This window comes from Pogona vitticeps, chromosome 2 (genome assembly GCF_051106095.1).
Source record: "Pogona vitticeps strain Pit_001003342236 chromosome 2, PviZW2.1, whole genome shotgun sequence".
Classification (NCBI taxonomy): Eukaryota; Metazoa; Chordata; class Lepidosauria; order Squamata; family Agamidae; genus Pogona; species Pogona vitticeps.
In genome coordinates this window covers 150,264,848-150,287,819 of record NC_135784.1, presented here as the reverse complement: position 1 = coordinate 150,287,819, position 22,972 = coordinate 150,264,848, and the positions used below count along the sequence as shown (strand labels likewise).

Below are 22,972 nucleotides of genomic sequence, written 5' to 3'. Positions count from 1 at the left end.
GCTCCTGCAGCAAATAGATTAACGGCGCTGTTCTGCTCGGCTTACGTTCGCTTTAGGCGTACCTCGGCGGGGAGACGGATGGAACGCCACCCACGTTTTCTTTTCCAACTGTCCCCGCCCCCGCGAGTCTTTCCCCGCTCACACGACACAGCGCTTAGCCAATCCCTTCATCGCTTTCGGCGCCTCCCGATTGGCTGGCGACGGCGAGTCCGAGGCTTCGCTGAGAACTTGGGCGCGAGGGAGAAGGTAAGATGGCGGTTGCGGCGGTGACGAAGGGGCGCGTAAGTCTCGGGTTTTTAACCGCCCTTTCTCCTAGAGCTTTTCTCTGGCCTTGTTTGTGGAAGAATGGCTCTGCGCAGGAGGCGGTAGGGGAGAGGAGGAGCGGGCCGGCGGCGAAATGTGGGCCGGCGAGGAAACTTGGGTGGTGCGGAGAAGAGACAGCCAGTCAGTCAGTCAGTCTGGGAAGGGTTATGCCTAAAAGAATTACTAACTTTCAAGACAAGGGCGCGTATTTTTAAATGAGTTGTTTTGTATACACTTGCTGATTTTCCAATTGGTGGTCTTATGAGGACTCGCGCTTTCTCCTCGTCTAAAGTGCGCCGTGTTCCTGAATGAGCCACGGGTGTAATAATAATAATAGTAATTTTAAAAGGTGGTCGAGTCTGGCCCAATACCTTTTTTTATAAAGGAGAAGGAAAATGGCCCGGTCGGGGGAAGAGAAGGAAAGCGAAGGGCGGCCACACGGCAGGGACTCCCTTGCCTTTCATGCTGTTCCTAGGGCCAGAGGCGGGTGCAGCGTGGCGCTGGTGTCGCATCGGTGTGAAGGCTGGAAGAAGAAAAAGGGTGGTGATTTTTAGTGGGTAGAGGAAACCCAGGCATAGGCAGAGATGGCTGTGGGGTAGGCCAAAGTTAAAAGCCTGTTATGGTAGAACGGGGCTTTTTGAATGAACATAGCATGGAAACAAGACCCTCTCCTCCTTTTCCCTGTAGTTGTAGACTATTGTGAGGAATAGGACCTCTGATTTTCATTTATTTTAATCTGTAAATTGTCATGCATGTTAATAGAGCTGTATGTGTGTTAATAAAATGCTCCTTGTAGACCTTGGCATGAACAGAATTCGCATCCATGTTTTGCCTTCAAGTCGGGGGCGACTCACCCCCGTACCAAGGCAGCAAGAAGCCTTGTCCTGTGCCTTTGCTCACCGGCCATGCTCCCAGCCCCGTTTGGAGGGACATGACTTCTGCATTAAACACATCCTTGAAGACAGGAATGCACCCTTCAAGCAGTGTAGCTACATTTCCACGAAGAATGGGAAGCGATGCCCTAATGCAGCTCCAAAGCCTGAGAAGAAGGATGGGTATGTGCTGTGCTAGCTCATATTACCTCTTGCCTCTAATAGATTGTTGAGTGGATAGTAACTTACAAATATGTCTGGATGATGGTGATAAAAATTACACTGACTCTTTAAAGTATTTCCTAGGTACAGAATACTCAAAAGTAATTGACCATTCCCTTCTTCTGGGGGTGCTTTGGAACTGTGTAGCTTTTCAAAGGCTACACATTATGTCTGTTACAGTAGGAATTCAAACTCGCAGTGTCTGCTCTGAACTCGCTGAGCTATCCAGGCACTTAACGCAAACAATGAATTCTTATGTGCGCACGTGCGTGTGTGTAAAAAAGAAAAAACATTTACATATGTGGTGGCCATGTGATAAATAGGAAAGAATGGATGTGAATCTTCAAAAAAATTACAGAAATAACTGAATTAGATATTCAAATGTCACCATTGACAGTTATATTGAATATGATTAATTATAGTCAACTGAAGGGGAAAAAATGAGGATCTAATTATTATAATGATTACAGCAGCAAGGCTACTGTATTGGCAAAGTGATAACCAAATTAATATTTAGGAATAATACAGAGAAATATGGGACATGTCAATTAATGATAAACTGACTTGTGAAATGAAATTAAGAGGCTTATCAAAAAGTAATGATTTAAAAATATATGGAGTTTATTTCTGGAATATGTATTTTGGAAGGGGACATACCAGGAGAAGAATCAGTGTGTTTCTGGAGAGAAATTGGGTAGAATGAAAAATCAAAATATTGAAAGAAGAACCTAACCCTGAGAGTGAAGGTGGCATGGGTGAAGTAATACAGTGGTGCCTCGCTTGGCGATTGAGGTTTTTGGAGCAATTTTGTGCTCCGTTTAGTGATGTTCCCTATGGGGAAATTTCGCATAGCGATGTTCGGGACCTTGCCTCGCCTAGCGATGACAGTTTAGGTCCCCCTGTTTCGCTTAACGATGTCCATTTTCACTATTTTTAAAGTGATAAAATGTTCAAAAACTGTTTTAAATGCTTGGGATCGTTAGTGCACCTTATAAAACCTTTGCAAACTTAATTTGGCTTTGTTCTGAGTCTTCGTTAATTTTTGTTGAATTTTTTTCTCCCCCATTGGAATGCATTGAACTACAACCTACAGTTCAATGCATTCCAATGGGGGAGAAAAAAATTCACCAAAAATTAACGAAGACTCAGAACAAAGCCAAATTAAGTTTGCAAAGGTTTTACAAGGTGCACTAACCATCCCAAGCATTTAAAACAGTTTTTGAACATTTTAAGACACTTCAAAAATGGCGAAAACAGACATCGCAAAACCATTGGAATGCATCGAATAGGCTTCAGTGCATTCCAATGGGGGAAACATTGTTTCGCTTAGCGATGTTTCCTATGGCGATTTTCGCTTAAGGACGGTAATCCGTTCCCATTGGAACGGATTAACCGGTTTTCAATGCATTCCTATGGGAAATGGTGTTTCGCTTAGCGATGTTTTCCCATAGCAATGTTTTTTGGAACCAATTAACATCGTTAAGCGAGGCACCACTGTATGTTTAAGAGAAATGAATTAATGTAATGATACGATATAGATGTGTTTTTAGTTTCTGTTTTTCTAATATTTTTTAAAAGTTTCAAAGTAATTTTCTTTCTAATATTTCAAATCATTCTTTACTCTTCATATCCTTTAGTAAACAAATAAAAAGAATTAAAAGGGCACAGTATTTTTCACACAAAGAATTAAGATTACAGCCATGGAAGGTTTAGATTCCATAAGTAAGAAGCACAATGAGAGTACACAAACAAAATGAAGATGTTGTTGGTCAACAGAAAATCTAGGAATTAGCCTGTTTTGGAGCAGGCTGGATAGCTCACAGGCTTGGGCACCTTCCTGTGGAGCCAGAGGTTGGGAGTTAAATTCCCCATTGCCTTCACTGAGTAGAGCCAGTCTGTGTAGTCATGGGCAAGCTGTGCAGTCCCAGGACACCCCCTAGATGAATGGAATAATAAACCACTCCTGAGTATCCTCTACTTGGAAAACCCGTACTCTGTTCAAGTGGATTCTGTTTGTTATTTTTTTTCTTTAAAATATTTTACCATGCCTTTCTCCTTGAAAAGGAGCCAAGGCAGCTTACAACATTGAAAGACAATACTTAAAGTTGAAAACAATGAGTATACAATGGTAGTTAACATCATTAAAAGACATTATTTAAGCTAAGAACAGTGAGTATAAAGAGCTTGCATAATTAAAAGGCAAAATTAAAGCTAAGAACAAAAGTATAGAAATACTAAAAAAAAGGAAATGTCACTTAGAGAAATTAAAAACACAAGTAGTACTAAAAATCCAGTCAAAGCAGTAATGCATAACAGTCCATCTAAAAATCTCACACAGATGGCTAGTTACTGAGGAAAGGCTTTCCTGGAAAAAGTCTTTGCTTGCTTGTGGAATAGATGCATTCGCACTAAAGGTGTGAGGGGGAAAACACGGTCCTCCAAATATTGTTGGATTTCACCCCTCAGCTCATATTGCCCGTGATAAGGGGTGATTGCTGTTGCAGCTCTAGTGTGCCACACTGTAGCCACACTGGGACTGTCTGAGCTAAGGTACTGCTTAGTGTCATTTGCACACTCTTCATAGGCATCCTTCAGTCTTGAGAGACTATGGTAATGTGCTCTGTATGGAGGACTTGGAACAGAGTCTAGTATTTTGACGCTGTATGCAAAGCTAGAGTGTCCTCTAGGGCACGAAGCCTGGTTAAAATAATATGGAGGATAGGCTGTTACCCAACCAGCAAATTCCCCCTCTCCACATCACTGAAATAGTCCAGTGGAAAGGCAAGAGCCAATACAACTGGTTCCAGTGACGTCGCAGGAGTTGACAGAATGTCACGAACTGCCTCCGGGACTTCGGCTCTGGATTTTGCCTCGGGGTTAACTCCTGAAGCCTTTTCCATCAGTGGATATAGTCACAAGACAGTGGAGGTTTGAAGTCAGAGTTTTCCTTCTCCTGGATGGGCTGCCTTCCAGGGCTGAACGAGTCCCACTACCCGGCCTGTTCCCTCATGGCATGGGGGGCGATGGCCTTAATATTAATCATAACATCAGTCACTTTTTTAAGAAGTACAGTCTTGGAATGGGGAGGCCACACTTTAGATTCAAAGTACGCACTGTTTTTAAATTACAGGTAATGTATTTATTTGTAACATTTATATCTTGTCTTTCCTTTAGTTTGTAAGTCATTAGGAATTGCATTTAGTTTAAAACTGGACCTGACTACTTGTGACCTCTTTCTTTTCACGGATTGGAGGGGGAGGTTTGTGAATCCAGAGTTTGCTGTGGCTCACACATACACTGAAAAATGATAGTTCCTTATTACTTTGTTATTTCCGAACTATGTAAAGTTACCATATATTTTCCGATATGTGGCATGAGTAACTTTATAGTACCTTGGTGAAGAGAAATCTTTGCTATATATTTTCAAGGTGGTATCCATGCAGCTCTGTAGTAGCAAATAAGACAAAAGGTTCTTGTGACACCTTAAAGATTGGCATGTTTTATTTGGCATAAGCTTTTATGGACAGTAACTTGCTTCATCAGATATATCTGCTCATGCTGTGAAGTTTTGTTATGTAATCTTGAATTATGTACTGACTGCATCCCTAGGAAACTGATTTTTTATTCCTCGAAATCCCTGCTTAACGTTTGTGATTAAACGTGCTGATAGTAAGGTGCTCTGTATTAGCTTAAAGTAATGAGAAAGTTGGGAAAGGTTTATTATAATGTTCAAAGTAGGACCTTTGGCCTGTTATTTCTCTGTCAAACCAAAGTTTGAAGCCAGAATTTGATGTTCAGGATAGAGATACAGTGGTGCCCCGCTTGACGATTACCCTGTTTGACGATGAAATCGCTTGTTTTACGACGATCGGTTCCCTACTTCAGCAACCGGTTTTTCGCATTACGTTGATTAAAAACACCTGATAGTCGGGTTTTCAAAATGGCTCCCTGCTGTTTTCTGGACCTATTTCCGGAAGACAGCGATGAAAAATGGCTTCCCCTATGGAGGATCTTCGCTGGACGAGCAGGTATTTCCCCCATTGGAATGCATTGACCTGTTTTCAATGCATTTCAATGGGTTTTTTTCCCCTTGACGATGATTTTGCTTAACAGCAATTTGCTTGGAACGCATTATCGTTGTCAAGTGGGGCACCACTGTATTAGGGTCTGTGTTCAGATGTAATGCTGTGCTTTTCTTCCCTGTCAGTGTTCCTAGTCGTTTTGCCAGTCCTGCTTGTAGGAGGCAGTAGCTAGGAGCAGTTGGGCCATATGCATGAACACCCTTGCTTGTGTAAGATAAGCCAGGTTTCTGAAGAATTCTGACTTAACATTTTATGAAAATTCAGCCATTCTTGAATTCTCATTTTCTTTGTAAAAGTCTTGTCTCTTCATGTTAAAAAGTAAGAAAAATGAAGACTGTACATGAAGACAATTGATCACAGGTTTGAAAATATGCTGTTTAATTTTACAGCCAGTTTTTCCTTTTCGGGGGAAAAAAGTGCACACGACAGTAATCATGAAAGCAGTCTCAGCTGGTGGCATGATAGGCACCTGGACAAGTGAGAGAAACCACTTGTCTGATTACTGCTATACACACAATATTTTTCCAACAGCATTCTGATTCCTTCAAAACAGAACTTGCAGATACAATGTCAAGACTAAATTACTTAATGCCCAAAGAGATAGTTTGCCTCTTGGTTCATACAAGGTAGATCAATATATACTGTAAAAGCAGCACCCCATCTTTTCTAAATGGCAGTATCTTGAATTTTTAAACGGCAGTATCTCCCTTTCAGAAGTGGCTGCATTGTAACTTGGTGCTCATTACTATGGCCAGAATACTCTTTGTGTTTATGTAACTTGATATGGCTAATAACAGCTAATAGACGAGTTGCCAGTTTACAACTCAGTTCTGCATTCTGGCATCTGACCAGGTATGTGGCTTAGCTGATACCTCATCAGTTAGCCCTGTTGAGTAATGAAACCTTACATGAACATCAGAATTCTAGTCAATACATGATCTGTATGCTCTTCAAATGGTTTGCCTACTTTTTAAAATGTAGGTTGCCATCAGGGAGGATGTTTATGTTCATTTCTGTTCCCCAACTTCAGCAAATTGAAGTGGAAATTTATTTCTGAGGTCATAGAAGACTGATTTCCGTTTTTCCTCCCCATCTAGTATTTCTTTCTGTGCTGAACATGCCCGCAGAAATGCTCTGGCGCTGCAGGCACAGATGAAGAAATCCAATCCTAGTCCTGTACGAGAGTCTCTCCTCTGTCAGTTGAGCTCCTATGCCAAGACTGATTTAGGCTCCCAGACTGCTGAAGCTAGCCGTAGTGAAGCTAGCAGGATTTTGGGTGAGTAGACGAAGCAATAATGGCACTGTTCTTTTTGTCATTAGAATAAGTTGTGCAGCTAGAATCTGTCATGTCCTAATGAAAAACTTTAGTTTTGTAGTTCAAGGATGGAAAACCTTGGTTCTTTAGATGTTGGTGCATCCCAGTGCTCATCGTCCCTGGCTGTTGGCCCTACAGGTTAGGGTTGATGGGAGTCCAACTACATCTAGACTGCCACAGATAGCTTGTCCCTCTTGTAGTTGAGAAGCAAAAGCCAGCTAAAGAAGAAAACTGGAAGCAGTATTCATATGGGCACTGGTGTGTGTGTGTGTGCATGTGCATGTTTAGATATTTTTTAAATGTATACTCAGATAATAATTGGTACATTGGCAGCACTTGATATTTTCTGAATGTGGCTGGTCATCTGGCAACATTTAACATCTTCACTGTCATTAGTGATAATTTATATATACACTTTGTACATGTAGAGAGAAGTTAGTGATTTTTTTAAATAAATTAAGATTAATGGATTGTCCATATAAAAATCAGAATTGTCTGGCAGAATGTTATTAGAGAATCCTAAAAACAGTTTCTTGTATAAATGACATCAGTGCATAATACTGAGTATTTTACATTCACTAATACATCTTCTTCCAAGCCCAGATCTTTTCCCACAGAGATACAAATGTATTTTCCCATTTACAGCTTAGGTGGTGTTTGTCTGGATACGTAGAAAAGGATGAATTTGAGAAACCAGAGGGATGTATTTGGTAGGTAGGCATTAGCAAAAGAGAACAGCCTTACTGGATTCTCTGCTTGATTTTTGTTCTTTAATCTGTGCTTATAAATTCTTCTTATGGAAAACGTAAGAGCATCAACAGATTCTCCTCCCAGTAACAAATGTAATGGGTTTCTGTTCCTCTAGATGAGGACAGCTGGAGTGATGGAGAGCAGGAGCCTCTTACTGTGGATCAAACATGGAGAGGAGATCCCGACAGTGAAGCTGATAGCATTGACAGTGACCAGGAGGACCCCCTAAAGTGAGTCATATGAATGGTGTTCCTCCTTGCTTGAATTGCTGCTTTTGGACAATATAAATTAAGACTGCTCTTCCAGGAGGCACTGAACCTTTCTGTGAACAGTTTACTTGAAGCTTATAATTTAGAATATTATTTCACTGTAAACAACCTCTTAGAAGAAAAGCAGTGGTTTGTGTGACATACAGTACCTGTTTAATAAGGACTGTGGCTTCCTTTATTGATGCAGCCAGTCTCATATTTACAGATGATTGTACAAGAAAACTAAAATCCTATTGCACACTTGCACATTTGCATTAGTGACTATGTCAATCACTATCAGGAAATTAAAGCATTGTTTGATGATTTTGGGATGCTCACAGCTTTTCTGTAATGTAGACAAGTCATATGTCCCTGAAATCACTAATCAGTGGCTATTTGCTGCTGTTGATGAAATAATCAGTACTGTGCATGCAGAGTTACACGACAAGATATTATCTGATGTTGCTGATTAGTTGTTGTTTAGTCGTTAAGTTGTGTCTGACTGACTCTTCGTGACCCCATGGACCAGAGCATGCCAGGCCCTCCTGTCTTCCACTGCCTCCCAGAATTTGGGTCAAATTCATGTTGATAGCTACAGTGACACTGTCCAACCATCTTGTCCTCTGTCATCCCCTTCTCCTCTTGCCTTCACATTTTCCCAACATCAGGGTCTTTTCCAGGGAGTCTTCTCATGAGATGCTGATTAGTAGAGGTAGTTATTTTGCTGAGAGCCTGACTTTCCCATTCTAAATGTTTTCTTAATGCTTATTAATGACAGACCTATGTAAAGAACAATAATGATGTCATATTCGTAAGTTGTTTTGCCCTTTATAGCTTATGAACATATACGTGATAAGTGACAATGGCTCTAGGAGCATCTCAAATATGTTGAGACTGAATTATAGCCTCCTGGGCCTTTTTGGAAAATCCCTGTGTTCTTTGAAGTTTGCCATGTTAGCATCTTCTATTTGATCATGCAGAAGGAAACGCTGCACTAAACACTCTGTCTATTGAAGGTTACAGGTCTTTCTGATTGATTGTATAGCTCTTAAATACTTCCTTCTGCTACCAAGCACTACTTTACCTAGCTCTTCCATGATAATGATTAGAGAGGTTTAAGCTGTGAATTAGACTCTCTACTTATGCAGTTGGGTCCTGCTTGTGCAGACATGCTGGTGTGTACACTGCTGAGGAAGTGGCGCTGATCATGCGAGAGAAACTGATCCGGTTGCAGTCTCTGTATATTGATCAGTTCAAACGCCTTCAACACCTCCTGAAAGAGAAGAAACGCCGGTACTTGCACAGTCGCAAAGTGGAACATGAAACTATAGGTACATGGACATAATTTTATATAGGGGCAGGGAGGGCCAAGGTTTTGCTAAAGCTGATCATTAGGGTAGCCATCTGAAAGCAGTTACTGAAGAACCCAATTGTTTTGTGCCTCTTTCTGAAGGTCTGTTCTGAGTTATTGCTTGATACTATTTATGGAACTGCTGCTTAAACGATCTTTAAAATAGGAATTTGTTAGGTCTTATTTTAAAAAATTGAGTACCAGTTGTCCCTAAGAGTAGGAGAGATGCAGTATAGCTACAATCTTAGGATGCTATTTATAGAACATACGTATCTGGAAATCTGATGTAAACATCAAGGGAGAGGTGAGCTCCTGCTGTTACAATCAATGTACCATTTTCTGAATTTTATAAGAGAACGTGTTTTTCTCTAAATACAGCTGTACAGTGGTGCCCCGCTTGACGATGACCCCGCTTCATGACAAAATCGCTTAACGATGAGGGTTTTTTGCTATCACTATAGCGATTACAAAACGATGATTCCTATGGGGTTTTTCGCTTAACAATAAATAGTTCCCTGCTTCGGGAACCGCTTTTTCGCTTCACAACGATTAGAAACAGGTGATCCTCGGGTTTTCAAAATGGCTCCCCGCTGTTTTCTGGACCTATTTTCGAAAGACAACTATCAAAAATGGCTTCCCTTATGGAGGATCTTCGCAAAACAAGCAGGTATTTCCCCCATTGGAACTCATTAACCGGTGTTCAGTGCATTCGAATGGGTTTTTTACTTTCGCATGATGACAATTTTGCTTTATAGCGATTTTAACGGAACGGATTATCGTCGTCATGCAGGACACCACTGTAGTTAATTGCCCCGTAGGCTCAGCTGAGTAACTTTTTTCCATTCTAAATTTAATTTCCTCTCAGTACTAACAACCATACAGCTTCACATGGCTGTAGATCAGCATAGGGTCATATTCATGTGCTCTTTGTGTTTTACGTAATACGTGTTTATCTGGGTTAATAACTGAAAGGTGGAAATAATGAAGGGATTGAGCTCAGTGAGATTCCGGAAGATGATAGAAGCCCTGTGTTTTTTGCTCTGCTGAGTTTGGCAAAAAGCAGGGCAGTACTTTGAGTCTGCCTTGAGGATGCTTCCTTGGTGTCTTCCAGGTAGCAGCCTCCTGACAGGCCCAGAGGGACTTCTGGCTAAAGAGCGTGAAAACCTGAAGCGGCTGAAATATTTGAGACGATACCGACAGCGCTATGGTGTTGAGGCTCTTCTGCACCGGCAGCTGAAGGAACGCAGAATGCTGGCCACTGAGGGCGCTGCCCAGCAGGTACTTGAGCCAGACTGCGTGCGCTTCTGTAACTTCATGGCTCAGTAGTAGAGATAGAAGTTGTTGATTTTCCTTTGTGTAGCCAAGACAGGGGCATAAAACAAGCTAGCTGTGAAATGTCACAATGTTCAGATAAGTACATAATTTGTGCTCCTGTTCAAAATTCAGAAAAATAATTTGTCACCTCTTGAAATCTGCTTGAGAATATAAATGCGTTCATGGCTGAGCCCAGTTTCTTCTAGCTTGAGTTTTTTTTTTCCGGCAGTTCTATTGGTTTTCCAAGCCAGCCTCTTTCATGGATATGAAAGACGTCCAGGAGTTGATGTTGCAGTGACTGTTCCTTTTTGGAAGAAGGGATACTTTCTGAACATGAGAGCCTATGTGTGATGGCATCTTCTCTGCCAGCAGACTAGAATATACTTTTCTGTCCTGATTTATTCTCTTCAGGCACACACAACCCGTTCCAGTCAGAGGTGTTTAGCTTTTGTGGATGATGTCCGATGTTCCAACCAGTCCCTACCCATGACAAGACACTGCCTTACTCGTATCCTTTTGCTTTCTCAGGTGTTTATATTAGTACGTACTTCTGGCAAGTTGATCGAATAGCTTATTTCTATGCTTCCTGGCCCTGAATCAAGGCTGGTGGCTTGCCGTAGCCCCTGGTTTCAAGCAGGAGCCCAGAGAAGTGTCTTCCTATGGTCTGTTGGCTGTTCCATATCTGCTTACTGGAATGGTCAATTCAGTTGGAAGCAACACTAAAACTCAAGAGCTGAAGTAAATTCAGAGCCTGAAATAGGGCCAAATAATGTAGATCCTGTGACAACCCCAGACCTACTGGAATATGCCACACTTTAATTATGCTGCCACCAACCATTCCCTATAAGAAGTCACACAGACCAGGAATGGATTTTTAACAAACAAAAGAACAAGGTTTATTTAAATAACAAACAGGGAAAATAAAATGATCAGGTAAAGAAGATACTATAACGTGGCTTAGTCTCAATCATACATACAACAGTTTGGTTCACACAGAAGTGCTTTTCTCCAAAAAAACAACCAGGATCAAAACATATAACAGTTATACATTATAACACAATACCATACTTACTCATACTTACACTCTAGGTTAAACATATCATTTATGCATTTAAACATTAATATTTACAATACATTAAGTTACCTTTATTAATACAAACCAAGACTGATAAAAAAAAAACAGGTACATTTAACTTTTGGTCACCAAATATACATAGTCCATGTTTCTTCGCCGTCTTCACTCTTCGGGTCTTCTTGACAATGCGTCAGCAACACAGTTCATTGACCCTCTGACCACCTTCACTTCGAAGTCATAATCTTGCAGGTTTAAAGCCCACCTCATAAGTTTACTATTGTGGGTTTTCATTGTCTTTAACCACTGCAGTGGTGAGTGGTCAGTGCACAGAATAAAATGTCTTCCCCAGATGTAAGGTTTGGCCTTCTGAATCGCGTATACTATGGCCAGGCACTCCTTTTCCACGGTTGCCAAATGTCTCTCACCTTTCTGGAGTTTCCTACTCAGGTAGGACACTGGATGCTGGTCACCATTTTCATCCTGGCAAAGAACTGCTCCTACCCCGCTGTTAGACGCATCGGTGTAGATGATGAACTCCCGGTCGAAGTCGGGAGCACGCAGCACTGGATAATTGATGAGCGCCTCCTTCAACCTCCGGAACGCCTCCTCACAGTTGCTGGTCCACGGGATGCGGTCATCAGTCTTCTTCCGCGTCAGATCGGTCAGCGGAGTCGCCATCTCGCTAAACCTCGGAATGAACTTTCTGTAGTAGCCCACCAACCCAAGAAATGATTTGACTTTTTTCTTGGTGTTGGGTCTGGGCCAATCAGGAACGGCTTCTATTTTGGCCTCCAGGGGTTTGATCACTCCTCCCCCTACTATGTGACCCAAGTATTTTATTTCTGGGCTACCCAGCTGACACTTGCTTGCCTTTACCGTTAGCCCTGCTGCACTTAACCTCTGCAGCACTATCTCCAGGTGTTTCAGGTGATCTTCCCAGGTATTACTGAAGATCCCTATATCGTCAATGTAGGCCACAGTAAAGTCACTGAGCCCTGCTAAGGTCTGGTCCATCAGCCTTTGGAATGTGGCTGGTGCATTTCTGAGACCAAAACTCAGGACTCTAAACTCATAGAGACCGAAAGGGCTGCAAAATGCGGTCTTTTCTTGATCCCTGGGATCAATCCTTAATTGCCAGTATCCCTTTACTAGGTCCAATGATGAAATGAACCGACAACCCCCTATGGTTTCAATCAGGTTGTCTAGCCTGGGCATTGGGTAGGCATCAGGAGTGGTTACGCGGTTTAATTTCCTGTAATCTACACAAAACCTAATGCTCCCATCAGGCTTGTCCACCAGGACTATCGGAGAGGACCAAGGACTAGAAGAGGGGACGATTATGTTCTCCCTAAGCATCTCGTCCAGCTCCTTCCGCACCTTGTCCCTATAGGGTCCCGTCACTCGGTATGGGGATACTGCTTGTGGGGTTGCATCCCCTGTATGGATCCGATGCATCACTCCCTTCACTATCCCCGGCTTATTCGAAAACACCTTTTGATATTTGGTGAGCAGCACTTTTAAGTCTTGCTGCTGGTCTTGGGTGAGTGCAGGACTGATCTTTACCTCATCTGGGTTGTATTTTACTTCCCCTCTACCCTCCCAGAAGGGTAATTCAGCTTCCTCACTCTCAGCTGCTTTTATTGCAAATAAAACCCTCTGTTCCCCTCTGTAGTAGGGTTTCAGGGCATTCACATGTACTACCCTTCGTGCTTGGTGTTCCTCCTGCTCTATAAGGTCGTTCAGATCCGACATCTTGGAAATGACCCTATATGGTCCTGCCCATTTGAGCTGCAGTTTGTTCTCTTTGCAGGGCCTAAGCCAAAGCACTTCCTCCCCTGGGTTAAAGTGCCTCTCCCTGGCTTTCTGGTCATACCAAGTTTTCTGTCTAACCTTCTGAGCTTGCAGGTTCTCTGCTGCTAGCTCTAAGTTTCTCTTTAGGTCATTCATTAAAGAGTCTATATATGTCACAACATCTTGTGGGTCTTCCTGGGTGATCTGCTCCCAATTTTGCTTGATTAAATCGAGTGGACCTTTCACCCTTCTCCCAAACAAAAGTTCAAACGGACTGAACCCGGTACTGGCTTGTGGCACTGATCGATAAGCAAACAAAAGGGATTGCAGCTTCTGGTCCCAATTGTTTGGATTCTCTGCCAAGTAAGCCCTAATCATGCGCATCAGAGTCCCATTGAACTTCTCCGTTAACCCATTACTTTCGGGGTGATAGGCAGTGGTTTCCTTGTGTTTAATTCCACAGATTTGCCATAACCGTTTCATGAGCTTCGATGTAAACGATGCGCCCAAATCTGTGATTATTTCTGAGGCAAATCCCATCCTGGACATATACCCCATCAAGGCATCTGCCACTGTGTTAGTTTCAATGTTAGTCAAGGGAATGGCTTCGGGGTACCTCGTGGCATGGTCCACAATGGTGAGGATGAACCGGTTCCCCCTCTTTGTGGCCTTGGGCAAAGGTCCCACAATATCCACTCCTATACATTTGAACGGGGTGTCAATCACAGGCAAAGGGCACAACTTCGCTTTGGTCCTGTCACGGTTATTCCCCTGCCTCTGACACACATCACATTGTTTACAGAACTCCTTGATCTGCTTCCCTATTTCAGGCCAGTAAAAATTTTGTGTGATTCTCTGCTGGGTTTTGTTCACCCCTAAGTGCGCAGCAAACATGTCAGAGTGCCCCCTTTGTAAGATCATGGGGCGATACTTTTCAGGTACCACTAGCTGACTTCTGATCCCATCTCCCCCTTTTGAGATATTCCTCAGGGTCTCTCTATATAAAATTCCCTTTTTCTCACGAAATCTCGCTGGGGTTTCAGGTGTTAACTGGGTGTCTGTCACCTTTTCAAAACACTTTCGGAGAGTGGCGTCTGCCTTTTGCTCTTGGCCAAATTTGCTGTCTGTGGTTAAGGTTTCTACCACAGCTTCGGGACTATCCTCATTTGCTCCAGCCTCGGGCTCTCCAGTACCCCCCTGAACTGTCCCCATGGTAGCTTGTGAGCGTGTAATCACTAGCACCCGTTTCACATGTTCAGCCAGGTCATTTCCCACGAGCACGGCTGCTGGCAGAGTCGATGAAATCGCTAGCCGCCAAACTCCCCTCCAGCCTTGAAAGCTCACAGGTACCTCAGCTACTGGCAGTGAGATCACCTGCCCCTCAATCCCTGCCACCTTCAGGCTCTCATTTGGGATTATATACTCCCTAGGGATAATATCTGGATGGCACAGGGTCACCTGGGAACAAGTATCCCTTAGCCCCCGATACTGATGGTCAAGTATTCCTACGTCCACCCCTGCGGTCTCAAACAACTGCGAATCTGTCCTCACTAGTAAGCAGCGCTTGACCTCCACAAGAGGACCATTTTCCCCAGCCTGATCAGCAGATGTATCTGTTCCAGATTGAGTAGCCATGGCAACAGGCTCCCTCAGTGGCAAGGAGCTTTGCTCTTTCTGGACACAGAACACAGCTTTTGGCTTGGTTCCACTCAAATCATGAGGCAAATTTCCCTTTAGCTGCTTTAATTTCTCACACTCTGAGATTAGATGGCCCTTTCCTTGACAGAAATAACATTTTCTGCTGTACTTGGAGTCTTTCTCATCTGATTTTGGTTTTCCCTCCAAAATCTGAGGTCTTTGTGGTTTCATGTCTGAGGGCTTCCCTTCAACATGGGCCCCTCCCCCTTGCTGGTTTTTCCCTGGTCCCTGAGAGTACTTGCTGTAGGTTTCTTTGGGTTTACCTACAGATTTCCCCTCAGCACCTAAGGGCTTTCTTATTTGGTAAATAAAATCTGCGATCTCTGCCGCCTCTGTCACAGATTTCGGTTTCCTCTCCCTCACCTGGAACTTCAGTTCCCCATGCAGGACTGAATAAAACTGTTCCAGCGCTATCAGGTCTTTGAGCTGCTGGAAGGTCTCTGTCCCCTCCTGAGACAGCCATTTCTCTAGCAACCTCACCAGTTGGGCCCCCACTTGGGTAAAAGTCTGCTCTGGTTTTTTTGTGAGTGACCTGAATCTTTGCCTCAGCTGTTCCGCATTTATCCCATGTCTGGCAAACACCAGTTTTTTAAACTCAGCGAAATCTTTCAGCAGGTCCACTGGCATCTCTGCATAGACTTCTGCCAGGCTGCCACTGATTAAAGATCGCATAATGGTCATCTTCTCAGTTTCCCTTACTGAGAAGTCCACAAACGCTCTTTCCACGAGGGAAAAGAACACCTCAGGGCAATCTCCCTTGTGGTACACAGGGAATTTCTTCAGGTCAGTTTTAGACAATTGGCCCACCTCAGAATCTCTATTGTTATTATTGTTCTGGTTCATCATTTCCAATTTTCTTAACTCAAATGCCATTTTCTCTCTCTCCAATTCCATTTCAAATCGTCTTTGTTTCTCCCTTTCCCTTTCCTGTTTCTCTTCCTTTTCCCTTTCAAATTGTCTCTGTTTCTCCCTTTCCTCCATTCTTTCTCTCTCTAATCTTTCCTCCATTTCCCTCACTCTCAGTTCATGCTGTTGGGCTAGGAGCATTTTTCTGAGTTCTGGGTTCTGTTCTCCCGTGCTCTCATCCTGCACTGAGCCAAATTCCTCCTCAGAACCTTGGTCTACCTGTGGATCTCTCACTTCACCCATTTCTGCCATTTGGCTTCGAGTCAAGGGCATAATCCCCCCAGAACAGGCTGCCTTCAAAAGTCAAGCCTCAAAATAAAGCGACGACTTTTTTCCTTTTGCCTCAGGAACAGCCTTCTATAGATTGCTGCTGTTCCTTCAGCACTAACTTGCTACTGTTGCCAGGCAGAATCCACCCCCTCTGCTAGGCCTCTCAGCAGACAGGCTAGATCACTGTTACTTCACACAGCTTTGCCTCAGCCCTTTCCCGCCAAAACAGGTTGCCTCAGAGCTCCCTAATCTAGTCCCCAATCTGAGGTGGCACGTTCTTCCACTAGCGTACCTCCCCGTGAGGTAAGCCTAGAAGATTACCTACGCGCTCTCAGATTTTCCCTGACTAGACCCCCCTTGCTCTGGGCACACTTGCCAAGGCTTTGCTGGACCACTGGACAACTGGACCAGTCGAATCCCACACGCTGGACACCAATCAATGTGACAACCCCAGACCTACTGGAATATGCCACACTTTAATTATGCTGCCACCAACCATTCCCTATAAGACGTCACACAGACCAGGAATGGATTTTTAACAAACAAAAGAACAAGGTTTATTTAAATAACAAACAGGGAAAATAAAATGATCAGGTAAAGAAGATACTGTAACGTGGCTTAGTCTCAATCATACATACAACAGTTTGGTTCACACAGAACACTTTAAAGTAAAGCACAGACCCTGAACCTATCAGTTCTGGCTACCTATAAAGAAACCTGAACCTATCAGGTATGTACTAACTGACACACAGTTGTACTCAGTCTGACACACAGACTCCCACTCCTACTTCTAAACTTCTCCACACAAGCTCCACATATATATACAGTACGGCTCCTCCCCCTGATGTCCCGCCTTCCACTCCCCATAGGATGGAACTTTCCCTCCAAACCCATGACAGACAGGTACCATCAGTGCTGTATGTAACAGATCCTTTCAGGTGCAAACACATACGAATAGAGGGCTCGCCTAGAAGGTTTAGAGACAGTGTTCAGTAAGCCAGTAGAGTCTTCTGTGATTTGTAGCTTTACTATGATGTGCACTGATCAAATCCTTGCGCGTCACTAAGTGCAAAGATGGTACTTTAAGCTCCTGCTCTGAATTTAGATGTCCTGTAATGCAAAGCCAGTGGCAAATTGTCGTAATTGCCTGTTCCTGCAGATATTTTTCTGCTTTAGTTTTCTGACAACTGACTGCTAGTGATCTGCACAGGAAAATCTTTCCACTACAAGTACAAACCCTATATAGATTTGTTGAGATTGAAACAGGACTGTTCTCATATGGAACATTTTGTCACACAATGTAATCTGGCGTGAATTATTTTTGTACAAATTAAGCTATTGGGAGTTCAGATTTATATATTGATATTTTCTTCTGGAAAGAATTTTTGATAAAAATTAAAATAATTAGAAAAGTTCTCTATCATGTTATATTTCTCAGGTATGACTCCTTAGAAAAACAGCTTCTAACTGTAACAGTGCCTTCATAAAATCCCAAATTTGCTAAACAGTTTAACACTTTGTCTTTGAATTATGGGAGGGCTGATTTGCCCTTTTGAAATATTGTCTGTTATCTTGAACTGCATCTTCAGATATTTGCCAGGACAACAATCAGCTTCTCTTTAAGCTGTGCCAAGGGTCAGAAGAAGCCTCCTGCAGCAAGCCAGTGCCTGTAAGCCTCTCTGAAGATCCCTGCTGCCCACTCCATCTCCAGCTACCCCCTCAGATGTATGTTCCTGAACAGGTACTATCTGTTCCTGAGGAGCTGGAAGCTACTTCTACGGACTTGTACTTGAGTGCAGCTGAACTCCGGCCCACAGAGTCCTTGCCACTGGAGTTTAGTGATGTAAGTGGATTATAATGTGGCATTTTCCCATGGCACTTCAGAAGGCACCGTAATCTGTAAACTGGCATGGAATCTACATGTGAGAGAGTAATGGAAGAATACTGAAAAATCCAAAACACTGATATGGGAAATACTGAGAAGCAGGTGGCATGGGTTTCATGAACACTGGTGGCATGAGATTAAGGAATTAAATATTCAAAAACATGTAAAACATTGTCACTTGAAAACACAACATAACTAAAGAAATGCCTGAATGAGTAATATTTCTTAAATAAACTAGGTGCATTTCATAGTGCTCTCCAGATGTGTTGGAGTATTAATTTCCACAACCCCTAGCCAGTAACTGGGGAATGTGCAAATGGTTGTCTAAAATGTCTGGAGTGAGCTGAAAATGCAACGATGATGATGGGCCAGGGAGGTAGTGAAGAGTTGGAGTATTGTCAGCTGTTTTAGTAATACCAATGGGAGGGAGTCCATTGTGTACAGAGAGTTTTCTAGTGATAGGAAGTAGCACCTAGAAGGTATCTACCATGCATTGCTCTTGGATTTATAGATCACTTTCAAGGGATTTCCTTTAGGAACAGAGCTCTGGAGGCCTCATTGTTGTTAATTTGTAGCAAATAATCCTTGTTGCTGTACACTCACTGAAGAGATAATCTAAAATCCATGTCCTCTGATCCTGTTCACTTCATCAGTGAAATAATTTAGACTTCTAGAAGTTTCTCATTATGGAAGGCTAGATCTCACATGGTTAGGTCTAGTTCTTTTTGTAATGGTATCCCCCAAAAGATTGGATCATTAAAATCTCAATTTAAAAGCCTTTTCTAAAAAGCAGCTTTCCCTCTTGTGTCTCGCAGAGTGTGTTTGAGGGTTGTAATCCGTAGATTAATAGAAAAGCCTTCATGTGGGCTGTCTTTGTACTTGAAAATCATTTTTTTAAATAACAAAAACAGTGCAAACAATGGCTGAAATGCCTCAAAACAAAGATGTCTTAATGATGTGAAAGTTTCATTGTAGATTCAGCTCTGAAACAGTTTTGAAAGTGGTTGAGGAGACCAAACTTGCTGGCTGTCAGGGCATCTTTGGAGACTGTAAGGCAGAGGATTTGGAGTAAAGCCAGTATGTGCTTTCCTCCCCACCTCCACACATATGTTCTGATGTACATGCTTTTGTAGAAAGGTAGCATTAAAGATGTTTATTTTAGTAGCATTAAAGATGTTTATTTTAGTTCTATAAGGACTGCCTAGTATAACAAGGATTGATAGATTTGTTCCCCAAACATAATTTGTTCTATGCTAGGGACATTTTTTGGTTAGTGAAATTTATTAGTGAGCTTCTGCATTTAATCACTTTTCTAATAGGAAATCAGAAACCTAATCCCTGCTGCTTTCTGAATTATACTGCATTTTAATTGCAGAGCTCAGGAAGCTTTATGTCAATCCTTGGTGTTTCAATTAAAAAGAATCCTCCCCAAAAAAAGAAGAATCACATAGCCTGTTTACCTGAAAATAAGACGTAACCTGAAAATAACCCTTGTATGATTTTTCAAGATGCTCACAATATAAGCCTACCCCCCCCCCAAAAAATAAGCCCCAGTTAAGTGAAACCCCATCCTCCTCCATTGTGCAGCAACCAGAAGGTGACATGACTGTAAAATAAAAAATCCCCTGAAAAAAAGCCCTAATGTGTTTTTGGGAGCAAAAATTAATATAAGACCCTGTCTTATTTTCGGGGAAACACGGTACTTCCAACTCACATCTTGGAGGCAAAGCTATCCTTGCTTGCAGGTAGAATACTGTCAGCAGATGGATCTTGTGTCTATATTCTTCTATGGTCCCATCTTATGAAGCTTAATTAGTATTTCTTTTCTGCCCAGCCCAGCATTGTATTTAGAAGGAAAGCAGAGGTTCACTGCAGGCAGTACCAGATCTGGTACTCCTCATCATAGTATTGTGCTTGTTGAAGATGAATGGCTAAGGGACACATAAAAGGGACTTTGGCAATCAAGGTACTGTTTTGCCCAGTATTTTAGTTAGCCTCTGATTTTTCTGTCCAGCATCCTCTTTCCTTGCAAAGGAAGATGCCTAACTATTATTTGACTGTTCCAGCCAAGGCCCAGCTAGCTTTGTTGTCAGCCCTGGCTGTGGGTGGATCAACATCTTGGTGTTTCATTTAAAAGAAAGGAGGTTTGTCTGGTTGGTAAATGGCAAATAACATACTATTTTTCAGTGCAAAGAAAGAACAGTCTAGCTTTTGAAGAAGTGTCTGTTGATTTTGTTTGGTTGCTTAGAAAAAGTTGGCATATTATTAGGTTTGCTGGGAGGAAGAAAATGAGCACAGCTTTCCCTGGCAGATTCCAAGTAGGCTTCTTTCTTTGTTTTATTTCTTGACTAGGATTTGGATGTTGTTGGGGATGGGATGCAGTGTCCCCCTTCTCCACTGCTTTCTGATCCTTCTACAGCCCTCGAGAACCAGTTGAACAAAAATGCGGAAGTTCCTGTAAATCTACCTTCAGGTGAAGAGTCTGTTCAGCGTGGATTTCTGAACCAGGCAGAACAGTCAGGCAGGGGAGACTTTTCTGGACAAACTGCATCTCCCATTACGGAGTCACAACAAGAGCTTCTATTACAGGTACTGAATTGGGTTTGAAAACCCCTCTAGAGTCAGATGGCATGCATCTTTTTTGTGAATAGATTGAGGCATAGATAGTGGACCAAAGGCTGTCACTGTTGAAGCCTAGTAAGGCTGCCTGTTCCATAACAGTTTCTTTGAAGCCTGCCTGCCTGCCTTTGGGCACAGGTGGACCATAAAGGAAAAGCTCACCAGTGCTTTCTTCGTCAAGGGATTAGCCATCTGCTCCCTGTATATGTTGGGGGAAGGGGTTGGGAAGATCACCCCCTCCATGCAGCACTGTACAGCTGGTCTGGAGCATTAATGTGGGGAATGGGGGAGGGCTTGGAACTTGCAAGTGTTTGGGAGCCTATTAATAAGAGTTTTGTAGAATTGTGACCATGAAGCATTTGTGTTTTTCTGTAAACATTTCCTCTGCCACTTGATTCCTTGGCTTACACCCTTGTGATTGGACATACACACATTTGCCATGCGTCTCATTGTTTTCCTTGTACTTGTTTCCTCTTCTGTTTTCTGAAGAATCATGTTCTGTTTGCCTGCCTTTGACCTTTGTCAGTGCTGTTCCAAGTCTTTCACGTAGAAACTCAAATTAATCCACTTCCAGTTCATTTTATAGGCCCTGAATGAAGGCTAATGGCTTGCTGTAGCCATTGGTTTCAAGGAGGTGCCAACAGGAAAGATTTCCCATGGCATGTTGGCTGTCTTGTATTTCAGAATAGAATAGCCCGTTCATTGGGGAGTAACATCCAACCAATGGAGAGGGAAAGCCCTCTTGTGTGGGTCTGACTCAAACATGAAATTTTGGAGTTACAGTGTCATATGTCCTCTATGTCAGTGGTCCCCAACTTCTGAACCGTGGATCAGTTGGGGAACGGGGCCCATGCTCAGGGGGCACCCACTGCACTTGCGATGGGTCAGAGTGTGTGGAAGGGTGGGGCAGGGGCACTTATGCACATATGGGGGGCACCCATGTGGGTGGGCAGACCGTGGGGGGATCTGTCTCTGTGGCCCGGTCCTGCCAAGATGCCAGACTGGCACTGGGCCCCAGATCAGGGGGTTGGGGACCCCTGCTCTATGTGACTGTACTGTTGTTCCTTTATGAAAAACTAGAATAGTTTCACTCCCCTCTTCTCTGTTTCTCCTAGAATATTCAGTATCTAGTGACAAGTGTGACTGAACTGGAGGAGGGTAAAAAAGAAGAACCTGCAACCAATGGAAATTCAGACCCAGTCTCCATCAGCTGATAGAATTCTCAGATGGGTGGAAACCTACCTAGATGATGGAAGTATCTGCTTCTCTGGAACTTGTCCTAGTTCTTTGTTTTTAAAGGTCCCTATTATATCTCACCAGATCAGGAAGATGTCTGTCTGGGAGACAAGTGTGGCAAGCAGGTTTTGGATGGTTTTCCATTGGTCAACTTCAGCTGTTCTTTTGTAACTGCCGTTTATGTTAGAGAGCTTATCTGATGTAAATGCAGAGAGCACGAGAAAGTGTTTCATGAGTACATGCACTGGGAGGCTATATCTAGTTTATATTCATCGTAGCAATGATAGTCTCTGAAGAGGAAATTGCTTGGAGTAATTTCTATAGTTGCATTTATTGAGAGTATGTTTAAAGTCATGAAGTTGTTCTAGGTAAAAGAGGAGCTTATTAGCCATATTATACATTAGCCTGCTAATGTGCACCTGTGCAAAGCCTGCTTGGCTGTATTTTCTCTGGCACTGAAGTCTACAGATTCCTACTTTTAGCTTTAACTTGTGTATAAATCTCATGTAGTATAAAAATAAAAATGCACTGGATAAAAGTTTATGATGTGTTTTTCTCTGACTTCATTTTATTTCTTTTCCTCAACAAAAAACTACGACTATTTTTAAAAAGTATTTTAGCTAGCTACCTCAGAAGAGAAATGGTAGGAAGAAGGGAGGAAATACAACTTGCCATAGGCTGGAAATACTTTGAAGTAGCAGAGAATATGTTGAGTTATTCATGCTTAGAGCTCTGTTGAACCATTGCTTCAAGATTTGATGGAAGTTTAATTCGTTTCCACTGATATCATCTTACCTCCATCAGGACAAGGTATTTTGTGACGGTCAGGTGCAACTACTCTGCTTAGGATCTTTGTTTAATAGTCTGCACAAGAAGTATAACTTGAGAAGGTTGTTAGAGAAGCCAATCTGTATTAAGGAATTTAGTATGATAGAAGATTCTGTTCATTCTGATAAAATGACTGGTATATATAAATGTCTAGCTCGCCAAAACAGCAGTTAGCAATTTTTGTCAAGTGTGTTTGTTGCAAATCAA

The 22,972-nt window shown here is 42.6% G+C and overlaps 1 protein-coding gene and 2 non-coding genes across 5 annotated transcripts; all 3 read left to right on the top strand.

Annotated features, from left to right (window-relative positions):
* The first annotated feature begins 120 nt into the window (after positions 1–120).
* On the top strand, positions 121–22,478 carry KANSL2 (KAT8 regulatory NSL complex subunit 2). 3 transcript variants are annotated; one of them, XM_020785785.3, is made up of 10 exons: positions 121–246; positions 1,100–1,358; positions 6,577–6,755; positions 7,660–7,774; positions 8,960–9,123; positions 10,255–10,421; positions 10,869–10,965; positions 17,787–18,040; positions 20,435–20,671; positions 21,817–22,478. In XM_020785785.3, the coding sequence occupies exons 2-10, from the start codon at positions 1,108–1,110 to the stop codon at positions 21,913–21,915; spliced, it is 1,563 nt and encodes a 520-aa protein (XP_020641444.2). In that variant the 5' UTR covers positions 121–246; positions 1,100–1,107; the 3' UTR covers positions 21,916–22,478. The 3 variants fall into 3 exon arrangements, with proteins under 3 accessions (XP_020641444.2, XP_020641435.2, XP_072846941.1); XM_020785776.3 differs by having other exon boundaries at positions 225–281; XM_072990840.2 differs by lacking the exon at positions 121–246 and having other exon boundaries at positions 819–1,358.
* Positions 11,044–11,179, top strand: LOC140705286 (small nucleolar RNA SNORA2/SNORA34 family). The gene has a single exon (XR_012084714.1). It is a non-coding gene; the product is annotated as a small nucleolar RNA SNORA2/SNORA34 family (small nucleolar RNA).
* On the top strand, positions 21,285–21,419 carry LOC140705287 (small nucleolar RNA SNORA2/SNORA34 family). The gene has a single exon (XR_012084715.2). It is a non-coding gene; the product is annotated as a small nucleolar RNA SNORA2/SNORA34 family (small nucleolar RNA).
* Positions 22,479–22,972: the final 494 nt, after the last annotated feature.

What these genes read in the sequence shown, in the direction of transcription:
- KANSL2 (XM_072990840.2), top strand. Translation starts at nt 1,072, where the DNA reads ATGTGTGTTAATAAAATGCTCCTTGTAGACCTTGGCATGAACAGAATT. An exon ending in TGAAGCTAGCAGGATTTTGG is followed by an intron (nt 6,756 to 7,659) that starts GTGAGTAGACGA and finishes CTGTTCCTCTAG; the next exon opens with ATGAGGACAGCTGGAGTGAT. An exon ending in GACAAGACACTGCCTTACTC is followed by an intron (nt 10,966 to 17,786) that starts GTATCCTTTTGC and finishes CTGCATCTTCAG; the next exon opens with ATATTTGCCAGGACAACAAT.